The 22,607-nt window shown below is 26.6% G+C and overlaps 1 protein-coding gene across 3 annotated transcripts in view; it reads left to right on the top strand.

Annotated features, from left to right (window-relative positions):
* Positions 1-22,607, top strand: part of LOC111619523 (rap1 GTPase-activating protein 1-like) — a 60,576-nt gene that overhangs the window by 24,282 nt on the left and 13,687 nt on the right. For 2 of the 3 annotated variants that reach the window (XM_023361263.1, XM_023361257.1), the window contains exons 2-18: positions 5,767-5,889; positions 6,018-6,108; positions 10,137-10,223; positions 10,540-10,593; positions 10,664-10,852; positions 10,924-11,027; positions 11,118-11,196; positions 11,274-11,327; positions 13,629-13,712; positions 20,373-20,473; positions 20,551-20,680; positions 20,754-20,899; positions 21,008-21,173; positions 21,245-21,517; positions 21,589-21,653; positions 21,733-21,974; positions 22,091-22,173. In XM_023361263.1, coding sequence (XP_023217031.1) covers positions 5,795-5,889; positions 6,018-6,108; positions 10,137-10,223; positions 10,540-10,593; positions 10,664-10,852; positions 10,924-11,027; positions 11,118-11,196; positions 11,274-11,327; positions 13,629-13,712; positions 20,373-20,473; positions 20,551-20,680; positions 20,754-20,899; positions 21,008-21,173; positions 21,245-21,517; positions 21,589-21,653; positions 21,733-21,974; positions 22,091-22,173 — 2,043 coding nt within the window. In that variant the 5' untranslated portion in view covers positions 5,767-5,794. Of the gene's footprint in view, positions 1-5,766; positions 5,890-6,017; positions 6,109-9,212; positions 9,339-10,136; positions 10,224-10,539; positions 10,594-10,663; positions 10,853-10,923; positions 11,028-11,117; positions 11,197-11,273; positions 11,328-13,628; positions 13,713-20,372; positions 20,474-20,550; positions 20,681-20,753; positions 20,900-21,007; positions 21,174-21,244; positions 21,518-21,588; positions 21,654-21,732; positions 21,975-22,090; positions 22,174-22,607 lie in introns of those variants that run through there. The other variant, XM_023361273.1, reaches the window with a different exon arrangement.

The raw sequence follows: 22,607 nt of genomic DNA, 5'->3' as shown, positions 1-22,607 counted from the left end.
CAAAAGTTGTTCTAGTTTTATTAAAACAAAGCTTTAGCATGCCTGCACCGCTAACAAGGTGATAAACATTGATTTGCACTCATTATAATCGCGTGACGTCAACTGTAAAAGCAGAAATTTTCCCGGTGACACATTTCGTATGCACCAATTCATAAACACTTATTTCTTTTTAGCGTTTTTCTCGTTTGATAACGCGTAAAATAATAAACATCCCCCGCTTTAATTTGCCTTAAAAAAACAGTGCGGATGAGGTTTCGGAGTACATACATTTTTTCGCCTTTCCTCCAAGGATCTATCGATCTTTAAAATATCTAATATTATTTTTAACTGTAACTTTACAGGTGACAAGTTATCAGATAATGTTGCGATTTTATTCGTGATTTTGATCCTATTGTTCACGTTAGAGATGTAATTAACTTTTAGACATGAACCTAATGTACTGTACGACAGGAAAAAAGTAACATCCACTTTAATTAGGAACTAGAACATTTATGTGGTCACGGCGTATCTAAAGATAAAATTCGGGAAATATAAACTTCTATTCACGAACTTGCCTAGATAATGGAGTTCTGTAGTGCCCAGTCATTAGTCAAAATCTCTATTCATAATTAGCGTTTATCGGAGTTTCTTACGCTCTACCATTATGATATTTTTGCTACTGAATCATCTCTCGCTTTTATCCAGTTATTTAGGGTAGATAAAATGATAAATTCTTAAAAAGATATTCGCTCATGTGTGAAACACTTTTTCTTCTTTCAAAATTTTTGTATGCAACCCGCATTTTTTACGTACGAACGTGGCGAAGTAGGTTATTGGCTTCATGCTGGTGCGTGAGTTTTCGAGTGGTATGGAGTCATTTGACACGTTTCGATCGCATTTTCTTTTTTATTTTACAATTTATAATTTGTTTGATTAATGAAAATTTTGAGCCGTAACGTGCCAAAGACGTGTGTTTATGAATAAATAATTTTTTTTTTTTAAGATTGGCTTCATTGCATGCAAAGAAAAATCTAACCTTGGTTTTGTGGTATGAAATCTTTGTGGGTAGCGAAATTAACATTTAAAATCGGTTTTGTGGCTTGCATAATTAATTTTGAGGTTAAATATGTGGGATAACAAAGGAGTTTTACTTTAAAGAAAATCAGAAAAAATAATTCTTTGATTTTCGTTAGTATAAAAGTTTTTGTATAATTTAAAAAAAATGATTTTCAGTTGAATAACCTTGCTCGCCATTACCGTATTGGATGAGATTCAAATTCGAGGGCATTTTGTTTAGGAAATACTACTGCGGATTTGGTACCAAAATTTTCTTACTTCGGGAAATTTTATTATCCACCAAAGTCGGGAGGGTAAAATACCTTTATTGCTTCATAAATATAACTGAATTTGCTGTATAAAATTTCACTTTTTATCCTAAAAAAAAGTTTTTGCGGAAGTAGAACCACTAACAGAAGTGGGTGAGGCTCGTCTACTTCCTATTCTATCACCGTTTCCTGCATCGTGTCATCCTGTTCATCCATCTTAAGCTGAGGATAATGTAAATCACAGCTTGCTCCAAAAAAAAGATGTAGTCATGCAGGATGATTAATCAGTAAGGTGCTAAGATTAAAAGCTCATAATCAATTTCTGATCTAACAATTTTTACACTCCAGTTAATTCTTTTATGAACAGAATGGTTTATTTAATTCTGGAGAATTCTATTTAATCTGTCACATCTTCATTTTAAGTGTGTTATTTTTAGGACGAGCCATACAATAACCTTTAAATACGTTTAAAGCGAAGCAGAATCTCGCAGAAATTGTTTTGATTTTCTAGCGTAGAGTTTTTTTTTTTTTTTTTTTTAATTTTGGTTTCCATTTTTAGTTTTTGGAAGTCGACTCGATAAATGACAGCTACCTCTCTTTCCGGTCGAACATTTGTCGGTAGGAAATGTGATCACGTACTGAATCAAAAATCGATTTTCGCTTAGGGAATATAATTAATTTTTTCGTATAAGTAATGCAATGTTGGTCCTTTATACGGATATTCGACATTACATAATTTCCGGTCGGGAAAGGGTGTTCAAATCCGCAATCTTATCGCGTCTGAATTGCACATGTTTATCCAGTTAAGCGTACGGTTCTATAGTTATTTTATTCAAGTTTCCTGTAGAATAGTCACATTTCGAATTTCGGCGATGCTGCAAGAAGGTTTGGTTAAATAAATTAATTTCTTCTTCTCCTCTTCCTCCTCCTCGTTCTTTGAGCCGTTTCGTGGAATGCTGCTCGACAAAATTGATGTTTATCTTAGATTTTCGGATGGATAAACAAGATTGCAAGTTAAACTTCTTGTTTCCTCGCGACTTAATTAGTTCGGGCGCAGTGTGTTGTGGGCTTATATTGACGTTCTCGTTCATTTATCTGCTTCAGCTATTGTCCACCCCCGCTAGTTCTCTTAATCAGTAGTCTCGGCGCAATCACATATCTCTTCCTCCTTCAACCGGTTTTCTTTTTTTCCCCTCTGTTCTTTGCACGTTTATCGGTCGTAGGGGTGAGTTTTTGTCTCCGGCGACACCGTTTCATGACCTTCCGCACCTACTTCGGACTATTGTAAAGTTGTTAGATAAGTAAGAGAAGGGAGCCGCTGTACAAAGTGAAGTGATTGCGCGATTGTGTAGACAACTGTTACACGTTAACCGACCGGATTAAAGTTTTCGAACAGTATGGAGAAATTTTAAATGGATTTTTTATGCTATCAGCTTCAGCTGGAGCCGATTAAATGCTAGAAATTTGCATTCAAATGTTGTTTTCTCCCTCCTGTTTCAGATATAAGAATTGAAGACGAACTGGCAAACTTGCGCGCCGTTCGTTTCACGATTTATTATTATTACTTCAGATTGGCAAAGCAGCTTTATAGTAATGGTGTTAACCCTGTTCCACCCAAGTTTTTTCTGTTTTTTTTTTCCTTCTTTTTTTTTAGTGGTCTTTTCATTCATTCCACGCCCATTACTGTTTGTTTCCGTTGCTATAGTAGCATGTCCGTCTGACCGTGTAGCGTGTTTCTTCTCAATGTAGATAATTAAAAATCAATAGAGGCAAGGCTAACGTACTGTGATGTGGGTCAGTCCTTTACTTTACATAGACCTAATATTTGCCAGTGATTTTTGACAAATAATCTCCCCCAAAGGTTAATTGGGGTGGATGGAATTTACAGGTTTTTCCCTGTTGATTGAGAATGAGGAGCATATCACTTCATTACCAGAATTGCATGGACTGGTTATTGGTGCTGTATATCTTTTGGAGTAAATTTGAAATTCAAAAAATAGCATCATGCTTGCTTGATTGGTTACCTTTCAGATGTGTCAACATGTAATTTGAAAGTAATCCATAACAGCTGTTAATGTATTCTGTTCACATGGGATTTTTTGACAACTTTCATCTTTCAAATGATGTGGCTACCGATTAAATGACAAGTGATCTATGCTGCTATGGTTACTAGAAAATTGCATATGAATGGAGTTGAATGACTCAACGTTTTAGAAAATAAATAGCGTGATGTTCTCTCTCTTCGATACTTTGGTATAATTTATATTCGCACTCGTATAGTATATTATTGTATGTACAGTACTGTTAGTCGTGAATGGAATTAAATAACAGTGACCGAAAACAGTTATGAATGAAATGTTTACTATTATTTCTTGTGGAATTGAATTTATATGAGCAATATTTAGAAGTATATGTTATTAATGAAAGTATAATTTTTCTTTATTTGGTGTATGATATAAAAACACAAAATATATTTATGTTGTAGTTAAAATTTTGGCATTTTATTTGAAAATGAGTGCCTAAAGTGAACTTTGGTCTTTATACAATTCACTAGAGATCATCAACATTCTGTAGAAATGATGTTATCAAAAGTCAAAGTTCTCTGTAATAGTATCCCTGTCATCATAGTTAATTCAGCATCACTTCTGCTGTAATTTACCAATTATAATCCCGGATAAGAGCACTCTGCCAAAGATGTACTTTTACCTTTTTTAAACACCACTCAGAAAAAATGCCCCAGGGATATGTTAAATCATCCTACTCTGTCATCATATTAATTAACTAATTACTATGTTACAATCAGAGCAACTGAAGTTTTTACCTGAGAAAAAATTATCCCAGTCTGGTAATACTTGTCAATTTTTTAGAGCTTCATAGATACAGTTCTTTACAGCAGGCCTTATTTACTAATCAATAACTCCGAGAGACAAATTGCTTTCGTGTCGTGTGGCATACCAAATCTGTAACTTCAGTCAAATTGCCTACATTTAATCCAAACTGAGGATGAGTTCTATACACTTTTCCACCACACTGTTTTTTTTTTTATCATAAATACTATCCACAACCAGAATAGCTGGATAGGTAAGTGTGGTAAGGTAGATAAGGTATGTATTTTACATTTTCTGACCTTGATAGTGTGTACTGTGTAATTAAGTTGCCTTGTACTCTTGGGATGTAGTAACCATGTAAAATATTACTGGTCGCCAACAGTTTAATCTGATACTGGCCCACCAGTTATATTGCTATTTTACTTGTATTTAAACCATAGATTAGTTTTTCTTTTGAGTGTAGATAAGTGATTGGAATGGAGGTGTGGTACTTTGCTATCTTTAATCTGTAAATTCTGCTAGGTATAACAAGTATAGAAGAATATCATCAGATTTGGCATTTATCATTTTATGATTTGTTCCCATTTAGGGCACAGAGATTAAAAAAATCTTTCTAGTTCCAATTTAGGTAAGAATCATGTTCATGTAGGTTAAATTAAGAATTATGCAAATACGAGAATCTGCCTAAATTGTATCGATAAACATCTTAGATGGTATCACGACTTAAGTATTTAGATAGTGGCACCAGTCAATCTTTATTCATTTTAGATATCATTAAATTGATTATTGTGGAATATTCTAATCAGGTAATGCCACTATCGTAATTAAGAAAATTTTCTTGTAATAGTTTAATTTTTTTTTTAAGATTCCGTTTTCTACAAAATTATGCATCCAAAACGAGTTTACGGATTCTGTTGCATAGATAAAATATCCTAGTTGAAACCAAATTAAATTTTTTAAAAAAATATGAAAAAAGAATGCAGATAAATTGGATTTCGATGAACTAGAACATGTTATTTTACTCTTAAAGAAAGGTTTTCAAACTGAAATTTTGCATGCTTCACTTACTGGAATAGCAATTTTTTGCTACATAATTGACATAATTTTTCAAAATGTAAAATTATTGCCTTGGTTGATTTTTAGATATTCTGAATTATAATACAATATATATTCTATATCTGTTCATTTCTTTAAAAAAAATGGTAAATAAATTTTTATAATGGAACATACAAAAAATTGAAAATTTGAAAAAATTCTATCGATAATAATTATCTGTATCATAAAAATGACAGCTGCTCTTTATCAAACTAGTACATCGGCAATTTCTTTATAAGACGTTTAAAAAAATATTATGTTCGATTTTTATTATTAATTAATTAAATTCTTTTATATCAGTTTATATGTAAAAAGTGTTAAAAGTATCTTTAAAATATAATTTTTTAAGTTTAAATTTTATAATTTATCTCATTAAAATTTTATTGGGGAAAAATGCAAATTTTAATACATTTTTATTACAGTAATAAATTTTATTTTATTAAATATTTTAATTTATTTTTAATGAGATTTCATTTATGTTAACTTTTTAATAATTTATGTAATAAAAAAATAATTTATTTTCTTAATATTTATCTTAGACAGTCACCGGTGCAATTGTATAATTTGATGCTGAGATCTGATACCACTGAACAGTCTGCAATTACATGCTTGACAAGCATTTGTGACTGTGATGCTCTTGGCTGTCTGCAGAACAAGTGGAGGTAAGAATGCAGGCGATAATTTTGAAACTTAATCGAAATTTGTTACCTTTCTTGTTTTAATTATGATATTATCTCTCTCCGTAATGCTTTAAAATTAAATGTAGCTGATTTTAATTTGGTTTTGACAGGAGGCGAGAAATGGATAAGCAGTGGCTTAGTCCAGGTCAAGAAACCGAATGCATATCCGGAACAGTTCTGGAAACAGATGATCTCAATAAAGTAAACATTTTCTGCCATATTATTAATATCGTTCGATAATGATAGCCATCAAAATTAGATAAAGAGGATTATTGTCGAGCCGGTTTGGGAATTACTGATTGATATCATTAGTCTAATTACATTTTAATATCCTCGGTCTCTTATATTTGTTTATGTGTAAGAAGAATTTTCATCTTATTTGCTAATTTAATAATCTTAATTTCTTGAAATACATTTAAATATTTAACAACTCAATTTAACATCAATTTAATTTTTGTAAAAATATGTCTGTACGTGAAACGTTACTAAAATTGTTAAATTATATTCAGATTCGTCGTAATAAAAACTGTTTGCAAGTAATTTATTTTAGTATGATATTCTGAAATATTCTCAATACCCATTTAAACATAAAATTATTAACTGTTTTTGGTTTTAATTACGAATTATTGATCTACTAATAAGATATTAACTTGAAAGAACATAGTCAATTAACACTAATAAATTGACCTAAAAATTAAATTGTCAAAATNTTTGTTAAGGATAGACTACCACACTTCCCTGGACAAAATTCTAAAAGTTAAGAACTCACCTTACAATGATTGTGAATGGAAAAAAATGTCGTCATGATCGCAAAACATTTCAGGGAGACATCCACAGGAAGTTAAAAGAATGATCTCTCACCCTCAAATTGTTACCAGCAACGGTCAAATTGTAAGATTCATTGTATTTTTTTGATAGAATTAATTCCTATCTTTCTTGTTGGTTGTATGGAGATAGAATTAAGATAGTTCTAATTTGATTTAAGTTCCCAAATTGTCAGGAAGGTTTTGTACATATTTGTTTTGGTTTGATAAAGTATCTTTTTTTATTTTACAAAGATCTTCTAGCATTATTGAATTGTATATATATGGGCTTTACACAGTTTTGGAACTTAAAATTAAGATAGTTCTAATTTGATTATACTAAGAAAACATATTACAGAGATTAATTTTCATAAAGAATAAAAATGAATGTGTTATTATAAAAGTCTGAAATGTAGAACTAACTAAATACAAAATTTTTAAGATCTCTCTTAAATTATTATTAGGGTAAATGGTATAGTTATTGGCCATTTCAAATTTAAACCTCTTTATTAAGAGTTCTTTAAAACCTATTTTGGAAATATTTAATAATAAATATTTTGAAATATATTGTATGGTGGTATTAATAAAAATTTCTAATGTTAGTAGATAGCAAAAAATCCCACAAGTTTTTCTGTCATTGCATGTGGCCAATAACTACATAACTTTACATTTTCCAAAAACAAGGCACATTTTTGATTAATGATTGGCAAATGTAATTTCTAGATGTTGGCAGTAGAAAGGCTATAAAAAAAAAGGGAAGGGGAATTTATTAGTAAGTATAATATTTCCCCAATTTAATTTTTGTCATGTCATAAGGAAATTTTTATTTTAAAAATTCTACATGGCCAATAACTGTACTATGTCAGATCTTCAGATGCATTTTGATGATTTTTTAGAACTGGTTCTCATTACAGCTTTCAAATACATTATATACTTTTATTATTATTATTTTATATTTATTTCATGAAGACTAACTGAAATGGATTTTTAATAAATTAAATTGGATATACTTGAAATTATTGACGTTTTGATAAAAACCACAATCTTCAAGTGACTCAGATTGTTCACTCTGTGTCATCTCCTCATCTGATTTCCAATTTTTCTATTAGTTTTTCCATTCTCAGAAGTTATTTTGTTAAAGTTGTTGACTATCTATTCTCTCTTCTTTTTGCTGAAATAACTGTCCTCTTTTCATTTCTTTCTTTTTACCTTAGTCTGTTTTCTTATCCATATACAGTATATATGTTTTCTTTTCTAAATGCATTGAAAAACCTTCCATTATTTGATTGTCCTTGGTACAGATATAGGACACAAAATTGATGTCATGTTTGTGAAACAACACATTTGTTGTCTATAGTTTAAAAAAAGGTTTATATACCAAATTTTATAAGTGTACTTTATAAGCAGTGGTGATATTCAGCGGGTTCGCACAGGTTCGGCCGAACCCGTTGTTAACATTTTCAAAGTTTTCCGAACCGTTGTTAAACACACGTAACACGTAACATTTCTCAGTGATTTTGTTTCTTTTAAAAAATATATTAAAATATACGTAACACTACTAAACTAGAGCCTTATACCCTGTTCGTCTAGTGCAACCTCCATCGACCGTTTCAATCTCGACTAAAACGAGGTTCAATCGCGATCGACTCGAGAGAGTTCTCGAAACTAGATTCAGTCATAAGAGAAATCTCACAATCCCACGCACGCGAGAAAATACAAGATGGCTGCGGAGCACGTGTCCGGCAATCAACAACGAAATAAGAAAGATATTGCATTTCGAGAGACGATAACATCTGTCTATTATTATAATAATACCTAAAGATAAAATAAATGATTTAGAAAAGTTTTTCTTGTTTAACTGCTTTCCCTATGACTTTTTCTGATTAAAAAAAAAGCCAATTTTTATGTTTATAAAATATTTTGAATGAAAAATATTAAAATATGTACAAAATAAATCATTTTGAACACTCTTTTTTATTATTTATAAAAAAATATAGTTCTGGCATAAACAATGTTAAATTTTAACTGACTTAATTTTGCGAACACACCTTTTTTTATTTATATGGATATCTTCAGGTCAGTTTTTGCGCTAATCTTGCTAATGCACCATTTAAGAGAGAAAAAATTGTTAAGGAAAAATTTTCTGTTAGCGAACCCTTTGTTAAATATTTCGAATATCACCACTGTTTATAAGTAATTAATTATTGAAAATATATTGATACATCACTAAGGATATTTTAATTAGAATTATAATAATTATACCAATTATAGAATTTTAATTGGTTATGTATGTTAAGATTATATTTCAGTTAAAAAAAATTATCATGTTTTTCTTTATAAATGATAACATCATTTTATCTTGATATTTTGGCAAACTTGCAACTGTGAATAATAGACACTTCAATTAAAATTCATAAGAAAAAGTCTTGATCAGGCTTGATTTAAATAGATTTATATCTTGACTGATCATCATTATTATAAAGCATTATTATTTTATAATTAACGATAATAATCAGATAAAATAAATGAAAAAATTTATTGTTGCTAATTTTATGCTGAAGAAAATTGTCAGGAAAAAACTAGATATAATGAAATCTAAGACTTTGAGAAACTTAAATGGGAAAAATTGTAGGAAAAAAATACATAATAAGTATTTTAATATTTAATTTTTTGGTAGTAGAAACAGAATAGCCTAAAATTGCCTCTTTGCAAAAAGAATATATAAAATTCATTATTTTTTTTAGAATGCAAGAAGCTTGCTTATCTTCAAATTTACATGAATTGTTTATGACAATGTATTAGAAATACATAGTCTCCAAGTAATTATGGAGCATATGCAAGTTATTTAAATAACAAATTATTATTTCTGATACATACAAAATGATATATCATGAATAACAAACTTGTTTGAAAGTGAATTATTTATTATTATTTTTTTGGTTTTTCTCAAAAGTTTTTGCTGTAATTTAGTATTGGAATTAGTATTTCATATTTAATTTTATTTATTACATATTGAATTTGAAATTAACATAAAACTGGTCATAAAAAGAAAGATAAAAAATATTTTAATATTAGCATAAATTTTTTTTATCTGCTTTGATGACAATTATAAGATAATTGTTGAAACAAAGTTCTGGATTTAAATATTTTAAAATAGTTTTTTTATATAAACATTGCAATAAGTTCCTGTTTTCATAATGAATTTGGTTAATAAACATTAAAAAACCAATAATAGTTAAGATTTTTAATATTTATTTTTATTTTTTCTTTATTTTTAATGTTGTTGTTCTGGTTTTGACTTTTAAAAAAAGTCAAACTGAAATCATTATATTATATCAGAGTTTACAGGTTTTGATAAATAGTACAGTAAGAATAATTATTTATCATTAAAAAAAGCAATTGACTAGAATTTTTTGATGGCTTTAGGGCTCACAAGACTTGTTTGAGCTACTGGAAAAGTTACAGAATAGTAGATTGGATGATCAGAGATGTGTGCTACCATCATCGTTACAAGTAAGATTTCTTATATAATAGTTTAAAAATGATTTTAAAATCATATTTTTTAACTTTCTGTTGTATTAAATTGTTAGTTTAAAGGCTTTCTTTATCAGATAGAATATTCCTATAAAAATCCTTCTTGGTACTGTTTTGATGTATGCTTATCTTAAAATTTTTTAAACATGTAACATTTTTGAGCATTTATTGCTTTTATAGCTTTAATTATAACATATAAATTAATAACTATAATATATTCTGACCTCATAATATTAATATTAAAATTATGTAAATTATTAAAATATTACAATTACAAAATTTTTTGAAATTTTAGAGTTCCTCCAGTACTAAACAAAAGGTGAAAAAGGAATCTGGGATGCTGGAAGATGTTAGTTGCATTTATTAATAAACATATACAAATATTATTCTTTTAGTGAATGTTTTTTTATAATGCTTAGATACTTCTTAGTCCTGGTCCTTATCCCATGATAGTATTACCTCCGACTGGTGGTTATTGGGTTGATGGTGTCGAGCATGACTGCCCCATTGATTCTCAAGGAAATCCTATTATTCCAAAACATTGCTGGTCTAATAAGTTTGAAACAGATGAAACAGCAAAGCTGTACAGAGAATTCTTCCTTGGATATGTAAATAAATTTATCTACTTATTTCTACTTTTAAAACTTATTCTGAATTTTTAACAATTAAAATATTTTAGGAACATTTAAATTTTGTATCGTCTGACGATAATTTTGGGCCGGTTGTTATGTCTATAAAACAGGAAATCATATCTAACCAAGAGCATTTAAGGGTTATATTAAGGTAATATTTAGAGTAAATTATGATTTATTTGCTTTAATTTTATCTATTTTTCTTTCTTTTTTTTTTAATTTATGAGATTTTATTTTACAGGACAAAGGCAGGAATGATCCATGATCTGGTTCCAACCAGTCTCGCAGGAGACTGTCTGAACCCAGTTCGTGTAGCAAAGGTATATTGAAATTCACTTAAACATAATTAAAAATTGATTTAAGAAATAAAATTAATCAAAACATTTATTATTTAAAGCTTCTAAATGAAGATATTTCAACAGAGAAGTTTTTTCCTGTATTGTTTCCTAAGGTAATATTTTACAAAAACTTTAATTTCTAGTAATTCCCTATATTACTAATTGTAATTTTAATATGTTAGAAAAATAAACATTGTCATTAATATAAAAAATAGTAAAAATTTTCCAGATTATTAATAGATTATAATTGCTATTATTAAGATTATTGCATTAATTTTATATCTACTTGGATGATTTGAATGACCTGATTCAATTTGTTTAAGTAAAAATGAATTATCTTTCTTGAAGAAAATTATGTAATCAGAATGATGAAAATTAACTTCAAAAAGATGTAGAAAAATTAAACTAATTTTAGTTATTCTATATTTCTGTTTATAAACAGTGCATGTACATTTGTATCCAGTATAAATAAATATAAATTAAATACATTTATTGTGAAATCAAGAAAAAAAATTTTATTCATACATAATATATTCTTAATAAAAATTTTGATTTTCTAAATTAAATGTCCTCAATAAACAATTATGCAATTCTGAACAAAAATTACAAAAATAATAGTTATTTCCTAATCTATATGTTATATTACAAAATTATCGGGTAATTTACTATGGAATAGGCACACAATTTGTATTTTAAAAAAATGATATAATTTTATATATATTTTGTTCAGAAATTTTGTAAAGCTTCAGAAAAAGAATTATGAACAATCTCAATGAATAATTTCTTTTTAATTTCAAAACAAAATATTTTAATATAAATGCTATTTTTATCTGAACTTTTCAAAATATATAAGTTTCACTTTTTTTATGTAAAAATTTAAACAGAGTTATAAATATAAAACTTCTATTTTACTTCCTTTCCCTTTTTATTTAAACAGACAGTCGCTGTTGATTATATTTCTTTGAAATAGTCTTTTTAATATTTATTTAAATAAATTAAATTTAGAATCCTTAGAATCTCTATGCAAATCAATTTTCTGAGTTGTATTGATTTTTGAAAATGTTATTTGAACATTTCACTACATGTTCTCTTTCCTACTTCATCCCCAGTTTAATATTGCAATCTTAGGATAATCTTCAAAAGCAAATTTAATTCTTATATAAAAAGCATCGATGCATCTAAATATTTTTGTTTTTATCTGTGTCAATGAAATTATTAAATATTTAATACCATCTGTTGATATTTAGTTAAACAATTTGAATCTTTAAAGAATTTAATTTAATGTTAAATTTTAATTAAATCATGTGATTACAAAATTTTTATTTTAATTGTCCTTGATCTCTTGATTTTAATTAACATGAATTTTAGAATAATAAGAGTTTAGTCCTTTTAATTTGAATTCAAAGCCTTTATTTTTGATTTTAATATAATTTTACAGTTTCTAAATTTTAATGATTATATTTCTTTATATTGAAATAAATAAACAAATTTGAATGTGTCAGAATATTCTTTATGACAATGCTTATCTTAAAGGTACAATTTTTACTTTTCAAATTTCTATTTCTATAAATTATAACTTGCTTCTTATTTTGGTAATGAGAGCCTTTTTTTCCCTTAATATTAATTGTTACTTTAATTAATCCTTACTTTAATTAAAATGAAAACAATCTTATTATATAATTAGATAATTTATCTTTAATCTTCATTTATAACATAATAAAGTAAATACAAATTACAAATTTTTTTAATATATTTAATATATTAAGAAAATAAATACCACATTTTAAAAATCTTTCTTCATTCAAATTAATTTGTATAATGTTAATTGCTTTTGTTTTATTTTTTATCTATAATATAGAAATGTATTTCTTCTGTTAAAATATTAAAATATATTTTTCTATTGCATTCTTAACCTTATAATTTTTTAGTGTTGATATTTTTTATATTAACATTAAATATGTATATCAGTGATATTGGCATTTATGTAAGCATTTAATCATATGTTTTTCTGCTCTTTTCAATGATTATTATTATAAATTTCTAAACTGGCCACAAATCGGAAAAAAGAGGATTTAAAAAAAAGGGATAAATTGGAAGTTAGTTTCAAAATCAGCCATATCCACAGCCATTATGTTTCCAATTATGGAAAATTAATGACAGTGGACTTGGCTGGGAACTGTATGCCTTTTATTATAAGTAAAACACTAGTATATATATTTATTTCAAACTATAGCAAGTCAAAGTTGATTATTTTTAGTATTTGTTTATTTCTTTATTTGTGCTGGTTTTTAAAATTTGTTTTATTTATTTTTTTTATTGAAGATTAAACAATATAAAAACATTTATTTAGAATAAAAAAATTTTCTTAATATATTCAAAATAAAAAAATAATTATATAAATCTATATCTAACAGGCATCAGAGTTAATAGTTGCCTATGATGAACATATTCTAGTCAATACTTTCAAATTTGGTGTTATTTATCAAAGATTTGGTCAGGTAAGTGTATATTTTGACTTTCAACATTTTGCATAATTTTCATTTATAAAATTAAAGATATAAACTTTTAAATATTTTATAAAAAATTAAATAATGCAACAAATTAAAGATAATAGATATAAGTTAATAATATATAAATTAATGTTATATTTTATATAGTGTGCATATGTTATGCTCTTAATATAAATGTTAAATGTGCATACATATATGTATACCTAAAGTAGCAAATAAATGTATTATTATATATCTTTATGACAAACAAATCTAAAAGTTTACATATGTGTATTTTCAAGTGTAATTTACATAATATAAGAAAGCTATCAAGCATAAAAACAAATATTAAAAATATTAAGTTACTTAAAATTCAGAATAAATTATATAATAAATTATAAATTACATATCAAATTTAGTGCAAAAGCTTAACAAATAACTTTTGTTGTTGTAGATTTTAGGTTTTATTTTATTAACAAAGAATTTATGGAATTTTGTTCATTGAAAAATCTAACATTTTGAATCTAGATTAAAATATTTAAATGCAGGAATTCTTTTATAATATGTTAATAAACCTTTATATATTGGCTGCTACACATTATTCTATATTTTTCAATGTGCTACATTTAATATATTTAAAATTTACAACACACAATTATTAGTTAGAAACATGTAATGCATATGAAACATTAATTTTTAACTGTTATAAAGTAATATGCAGAAATGTTAAATAAATTGGATTAATTCACAGCGAATAAATTAAGAGTATATTAATTTAACTAAAGGAATAAGTACCACAAAGCAAATAATGTTAAAACCTACCACAAACATTTAGGAAATTTTATCTTAATCCATTATTAATATTTCATCTGGTATACTGCCAGTCATCTTTAATTAATGTTTATTTCTTTATCTGAATTAATTTAAATAAATTATTTAGTAGTAGTAATTTATGTATTTTAAATTAATTATTAAAACTGGATTCAGGATATTTAAAAATTCATTAATGATAAAAATAAAAATATTAGCATTGCTTTCAACATTTCTGTGTGCTTGTTGACTAAACCATATTTTCTTTAAAGAATAAAAATTATTCTGTATGAATAATATCTATAATTTGTTCTGATATTTAGATTATGACTAATGTTCTACTAACTTTGCTTATTTATATGAATGTCATGCACTAATTATGCAATGGACCGATAAAATAGCTTATCACAGTAAATTTAGTTGAAAGTGTATGAATATCTGTGATTATTTTTTTTTTTATAATTTCTATAAATTTGGCATAATTACATGAATTATCATATTCCAATATTCAAAACTATGTATTTATAAAAATTGTGATTTGTTGAATAAACTTGTTTTACTGGAGTTTATCTTAAATTTATTAATATTGATAATTATATTGCTGATTTGAAGTAACAGGTTAAAAGATTTTTCTTGCTTTTATTTAAATGAAATTTAAGTTTTATAAAACAAAACTATCTGTGTAGATTATCACCAATTAATTCAATTATTTATACTAATAAAATATTTATATTCAATTTATTAAAACTCACCTTAACAACATAACTACTTGTATTTAAAAAAAATTGGGTGGAGTTCAAATATGTGCAGTGCATGTACCAAATTTTTGGGTGGAGTTTACTGATAGATAAAAGTAGCTCATTGTAATAATAATTGTAAATAATTATATGTTGCGTACGCATTGTTTTAATCAATACTCTAAATAGCTGAAGTTTATTCTGTTGTTGTCATTAGTTTTCAGAATTCAATCTTACTGTTTATGTATAATTATTAAATTGAATTTGTAAGTCTTCTTTGGGAAGTTTGTGTTGTAACTTTATTGTAACTTTACCCCTTAAACAGTGTTGAATAAATATCTCATAAATTTAATTTTAAATAGTATTATTAATTTGTGATGAATCATCTGTTTGGCTTCTTATTTTTTCATGATTCTGTTTTATGAATCAATCTAGAGAATTAAATAATGAGTGTTTAAAAATATAACAATAGTATGAATGAATATTTGTTCTGGATATTGGTTTCACAATATTTTTCTTAATAGTGACTAGAACTTTTTGTTTGCTAAATTTTTAAATTAACATGCAGGCATTTTTCAAAGGATTTAGTCTTTGAAAAATGCTTGTTAAAAAAGTCAATGAACAAAATTATTATTACACATTTTCATTTCTAATATAGAAAAACCATGATTGAAGAAGGATTGGATAGACCACCAAAATGCATTTCACTGCAAATGATATAAAATTAATAAAGGAATTACTGTTTAAGCCTAGGATTTACAAGTACTTTAAAATTCCGATAAATAAAAAGGTTATAGTTATCACACAGAAAAATGAGTATACAAAAAATGTTTTGTGTTGTTACTCAGATACAAAAATGGTTTTTTTTGTATATAGAAATTACTAGTTAATTTCTTCTTCAAATAATTTTAAAAAATATTCTGTATATCTGTTCATATCTAAAGCACAACCATAATTCATATAACAATACAGATTCAAAAATAAACTGTGCAGGAAATATAATAACAGGAAATGTTTTAACTTTTTTTCAAGTTAAACTTGACAAAGTCTTATTACAGCATATAAATTATGATTCTCAAATTTAAAACAATACATATTGTAATAGGTAATAAACTTTCAAGACAATGACTTAAATTTTCAAAATAACATGTTTTTGGAGATGTGATTTTTGGAAAAGTTAAAAGTTTTGTAATAAAATAATTTTTTTTTTAAAAAAGAAAAATTTATTAGCAAAAATTAAATTAGTTTTTGTATGAATTTTCCACTTTTCTGTGTATGAAATTACTACACTTTCAATTTTTAATATAAATATTTGCATTGGTTTCATTTCACAAACAGTAATATGGTAGTGAAATAGGAAATTTTTCCCCAAATAAATAAATTTAAAATTTTTCAGTTTTTGATTTTCTAGAATTGAAAATAATATAGAAATCCATATTGGTTTTTTCACATAGCCAAATGTTAAAATATTAAAATTTTCACATAGAGAATCAAACAGCAATTTAAATTTAAAATAGTACTCAATACAAGAATTTTCTGTAATTGAAGCTGGTCTAAAAAGTCAAATATTTTTACATGTACTAAAACATCTGGCTACCTGTAAAGGCAGCATGATTTCTAATTTGACAATATGGTGCTAAGAAGTTTAATAAGAATAATTAATTCTTTATATATTCCAAATAAAATTTTGTTTTATAAACTGTCTTTCCTAAAATAGTTTATTATAATTTTTATAGATGGATATCATTTAACAGGGAAGTGATGTGTCAAATACAGTTGGTGTAAGACAAGTGAAAAACAAAAAGTCAAATGCTCCACTTGTTTGTCTCTATATCAGATATATGTAAATATTTCTTAAACGATTGAAGTTACATAATAATCATGAACAATTTACACATGACCTGTTTGCAATTGATGGATGATAAGGAAATTATACAACTAGAAAATCTTTACATTCCATTAACTCAAATGAACCATATTACTGTAAATTTATCAAATCATAAATTACAGTTGTTTCACAGTAATTCATATAATATCTTTCTATAAAGAAAATATTTTAGAGTGAATATCATCTTTTCTGTTAAAATTTCTCTTCTGATTTTTTATGAATGAATATGCATTTCAAATTTAATATTTGACATATTATATAAGAATTTGTTTTGTTGTAGCTAAATGAATTTTGGAAATTGTCAAACAGAATTAAGAATTTAAAAGACAGTTCAATTATAACTTAGTAAAAATTAATGAAGATGGTTATNATATTATATAACATATAATGATGTAAATATTATAATAAATAATTGTTAATTGTGGTATATATTAAATTTATCAAAGGTAAACTAACATAAAAAATAAAATATTTGATCTTGTTGCATTTGTATTTAATGAATGTGGACTACATTTAGCTTCTGTTTGTTAATTAGCGAATTTAATAAATCAAACGTGAGCAATTTTTTTAAATTTCAGACAATTAAAATCAAATATCTTCTAAAAAATATATTTAACTATACTGTAATTCAGATATTTAAGAACTTTATCTTTAACTCAACCATGAAAATTAGATATTACTTACCTATTGAAAAATGTTAAATAATTGGTACATTTTCAGCTGTAATTAAATGTAGTTAAAATAATAAATTAATACATTTATTTTAAGGCTATTGTTTTAAGACAAAGTAATGTGAAATTGCAAAATGTTTGGAAATGAGGATATTTTTAAAACTTTTTGCTAATCTAAATAGTAATAAAAAAATCTACAATATATATTGAAGAGTAATTTATTATTATGCAATTATTTGTTATATAATTTGAACTATAGGAGAGTATGGCATTTTTAACTAAATATTTATTTTATCTTCATAAAGTTGATCAAATTATAAAATGAAGACACAAATAAAATTTGTATTTTTGATTATTTTGGATTTTTAAAGTAGATATTCCTTAGTGATATCTACAAATAGTTATGATTCCAACAGATTAAATGCAATACTAACAACACAGTTGAATAACTCCAAAGGAAAACATGAACAACATTAAGAAAACACAACATTATCTCTAAGTCATTCATAGAAAAGCTGACTCTTCCTTGTGAAGAGGGAGGATGTGGTCTTACAGATATTTTAAATTTGCACTACAAACAAAATACAGACACTGCAAGGGAGTTTCTACAGAAAACAAGAAACACCACAATTACACAAAGCTCTTAACTCTTGCAGAAAAAATATTACAGCATTAAACTTACAAAATACTGATCCAGATCTTACACAGTGTACAAAATTCCCAGACAAGAACAGGCAGTCCTAGGCTCATGCTCCACATTGGATAACTTGGATATTTGTTGGGCTTGTAGTCCTCTCTTGCACAGGTGTCATACCACATACACTATAGAAAAATCTAGAAACATCAGAGTTTCACAACACATACATCACGTTATAGAAAGCAAACATACTAGACACATTTCATGCAGTCAGGAAATTCTTAAACACAGATACATACATGAGTAGCACATAAAACATTTCTTTTTTTCTGTAACTATACCTTGACTCTGCACTGGTAATAACCAAGTAGGATATGTTTCACAAACACTGCAATAATAATAATGATAATAAATCTTGCATACTTATAAAAAAAGATCACTTTTTGAATATTAAAAAAAATCAAAATTCTAAGCATACATCTTGTTTTGAATACAGGTTAAAGAAGAGTTCATTAACCTTTAACAGTAGATTACAATATCAATTGGTATTTTAAAATATGGACTTCATTACTGATTATAAAAATACTTTATATATTTATGACCATTATTTGTTGTGGTATGTTATGTTCTTTGTTATTTTTAGATTTTTAACATTGCAATATAATTATAGTATTACATATAACATTCTCTAATATTTATCTCATGTAAAAGTTTTTATTTTAATGCACTATTATATTATTAATCTCAGATTAGTTGCTAGATTTAACTGGAGATTATTAAATTACTAGGAATCATTTGGGAGTTGGTGGGCAAATTTTTTATTATATTATTTAAAAATATATCAGAAATAATAATAATAAAATCTAAAAGATAATTATTAGTATAACTATAGAATACAATTCTGAATTTTGACATGTTTAAAAATTTATTTAAAAGCATGGGCTATTTTAAATTTGATTCCTGTTGTTTATGGAAGAATTCTGGTTGATGTAAAGAAAATAAAATTACAGTAGAGCCTCGAAAACTCGGCACTCAATAACCCGGCACTCCGGATAACTCGGCCACACCCTGGCAGGGCAAAAAAATTCTTAGTTAATTAATTTTCATGATAAAGACAGCTTTATGCCTCATAAAGTATTTTTCTAAGGTCTGTCTTATCAGGTAAATTACTATACACAGTGTATTCTTTAATTTTCATTTTCATGTAGTAAAGGCTCTGTGCCTTCATAGAAGACGTACTTTTCCTTTGTTTAAGGGTATTTGGGCAGTTTTTTCTCTGTTGTATTCTCAAGTAAACAATACATACAAGTACAGTACAGTATTTTCTGAGGAAACACTCATACTTATTTTTTAACCCCATTCCCGATAACCCGGCATTTTCACAAACTTGGCCACCCTTCGGTCCACATTAGGCAGAGTTTTCGAGAGTCTACTGTATTATTATTAAACAGTGTAGAAAGAAGAATGCAAATTAAATCTAATGTTGGAAAGGAGTTGACAGGCAAAATAAATCAGAAAGTCCTGTATTAAAACATATAAATATTTTAATATAAAAAGATACATATTTCCAGTAGTAGTATCATACACAAGAGAATTTTAGAAATCAATTAAACGAGAACAGTTTTCAAGTTTTATAAATGATCTTTTCAGTTAAACATTGCAATAAAATGTGTAAGCAAATCTTTATTTATTCAAGCAATATCAATAATCTCCCTATGGACGCACAAAATTCCATTAATATTAACAAAACACAGCAAGAATTAAGTGAACATATTATTTATACATTGCAGTTTATATTACTGATATCATTTACATTTCTGTAGTTATTGAAATGTTTTAATGTAACATAAACTGAGTAATTATATTTAAAATTGTTTTTACAGAAGTTGGATTGTAATTTAACATTTAACTTGTTAATATTTTCAGACAACAGAAGAAGAATTATTTGGAAATCTTTCTCACAGTCCATCTATGGATGAATTTTTAGAAATATTAGGGGAGAAAGTTAAATTGAAAGATTTCAAAGGGTATTTCATATTCTAAATTAACATTCTTAGCATAATAAATCTGTGTGTGTCAAACTTTAATGTAAATTTGTTTTAAGATTCCGAGGAGGGTTGGACACTCATTACGGTCAGACTGGTGAAGAATCTGTATATACTACTTTTCAAAATTGTGAAATCATGTTTCATGTTTCTACACTCTTACCTTTTACGGAAGGTGATGTACAACAAGTAAGTAATTGCAAGTTTTGCATGGCATGGCAGAATTGCAATTTCATAATTTAAATTTACATTATTTTTATAGTTACAAAGGAAACGTCATATTGGAAATGACATTGTTGCAATAGTTTTTCAAGAATCAAATACACCATTCATGCCTAGTATGGTAGCATCTCATTTCCTGCATGCGTATATAGTTGTTCAAGTTTTAGATTCGCAAAATCCGAGAAAGTGAGCATTTTTTTTATGCCTTAAATCATGTCAATTAAATTAAATATTTTAAAAGGTAAAAGAAAAATTGGAAAATTTGAATTCTCTTGTCATTATTTTTACTTACAGATACAAAGTTTCTATAGCTGCAAGAGATGATGTACCATTTTTTGGTCCTACGCTACCAAATCCAGCAGTTTTCACAAAGGGTGCCCAATTTAGGGATTTTCTTTTAACAAAACTGATCAATGCAGAAAATGCTTGTTACAAAGCAGATCGATTTTCTAAGTTAGAAGTATGAATTTTTATCATATTTTTATTTTAAAATTACTGCTACAATATTGATGATAACATTATAAAATTTAGTGTCGTACACGAGCTTCTTTGCTTCAATCGCTTCATGATAATTTACGTCAAAAAACTCAGGAGTTTTGTGGTCTTATATTGCCCACGGATAGTAAACCCGAAATTAATGGCAGTAGCACAAGATTCTTTGATTCTGTACGTAAAGCATTAAGTGGGAGAAGCAGAAGCCAGTCTGTAGAATCAAATTTGGCTAATGCTACACCAAAGCGCTCATCATCAAGCACTAGTAATAGCAGTTTGACAGGGACGCTCACGGGTGAAACAACACCAACAGTTAGTACTTTTATCTTTATAAATTCTGTTTAAAATTTTAATTTTTATTAAAGTTGGTAAAATATTTTCAGACAATGCGAGCACAAAGTAGTAAGAGTTTGTACCAAAGATCACCCTCACAGAGTTCTGGAAACAGGTACTGGTACATTCAATTATTAATTTAAAATGATAAAATTATACAATTTTATTAACAATGTAACAATATATTTGTTTAGGGAAAACAATAATCGATGTAGTGATTCCATAAGTGTAAGTGCAGCTTCCCAAATTTGGGGAAGAGCAAACAGTACACCAGGGACACCTATATCAAGTCCCGATACTCCACCTCCTCTTCAACCACATGCTTCAGAATCTGATTCCTCTAGTCTAAATAGTTTGGAATTGGAACGTGGGTCATTATGTCATGAAGATTCTGATGTTATGTCTGATTGCTTATCATCGGCTGAAGTACTGGCAGGTAACAAATATTACATTTACAAACATCATTTGATTAAAAATTATCAACAGTTTTTCTTAATAAAGAAAGAAATGTTAGCAAATGTTTAAAATATATCTACATTTATTCATTAATAGCTTTGAAATATCAGACTGAATCTTTGAAGCAAGAAATAGCAAAATTGAAGGGTGATAAATTGGATCTCTTAAAACAAAATGTTGTAAGTGAATTTTAATAATTCTCTAATAATCAATAGATGTTTATTTAAAATAATAAGTTTAAAAAATATAAACACCACTTTTTGCTTAAAAAGACTGGTAGTGTTCTAAAGCTGTTGGTTTTTCTCTTATTATTTAACTTAAGTTACAGTAATCTTAACAATTTAACAACTTGTAACTAAGAAGGTAAGATTAAAATTACATATTTTTTAAAATAACTTTGCAAGCAGTAAATTTAGTGCTTGCAAATAAAATTTAGGAGTGACTTGAAGCATAGTTTTATTTGCAAGTTACTCCTAAATTTTACTGATTCATAATAGCAATTCTGCTGATAGAAATTTTTAATTTTGTTTGCAAATAATGATTTATATCTTAAATAAAAATGCTGAGTTTGTTTAAATATTTTGTATATATAAGATTATTGATACATTTAAAT

Source organism: Centruroides sculpturatus, unplaced genomic scaffold, assembly GCF_000671375.1.
Source record: "Centruroides sculpturatus isolate CEXI.00-Female unplaced genomic scaffold, Cexi_2.0 scaffold44, whole genome shotgun sequence".
NCBI lineage: Eukaryota > Metazoa > Arthropoda > Arachnida > Scorpiones > Buthidae > Centruroides > Centruroides sculpturatus.
The sequence above is the reverse complement of the archived record's forward strand: the minus strand, read 5'-3'. Positions and strand labels throughout refer to the sequence as shown.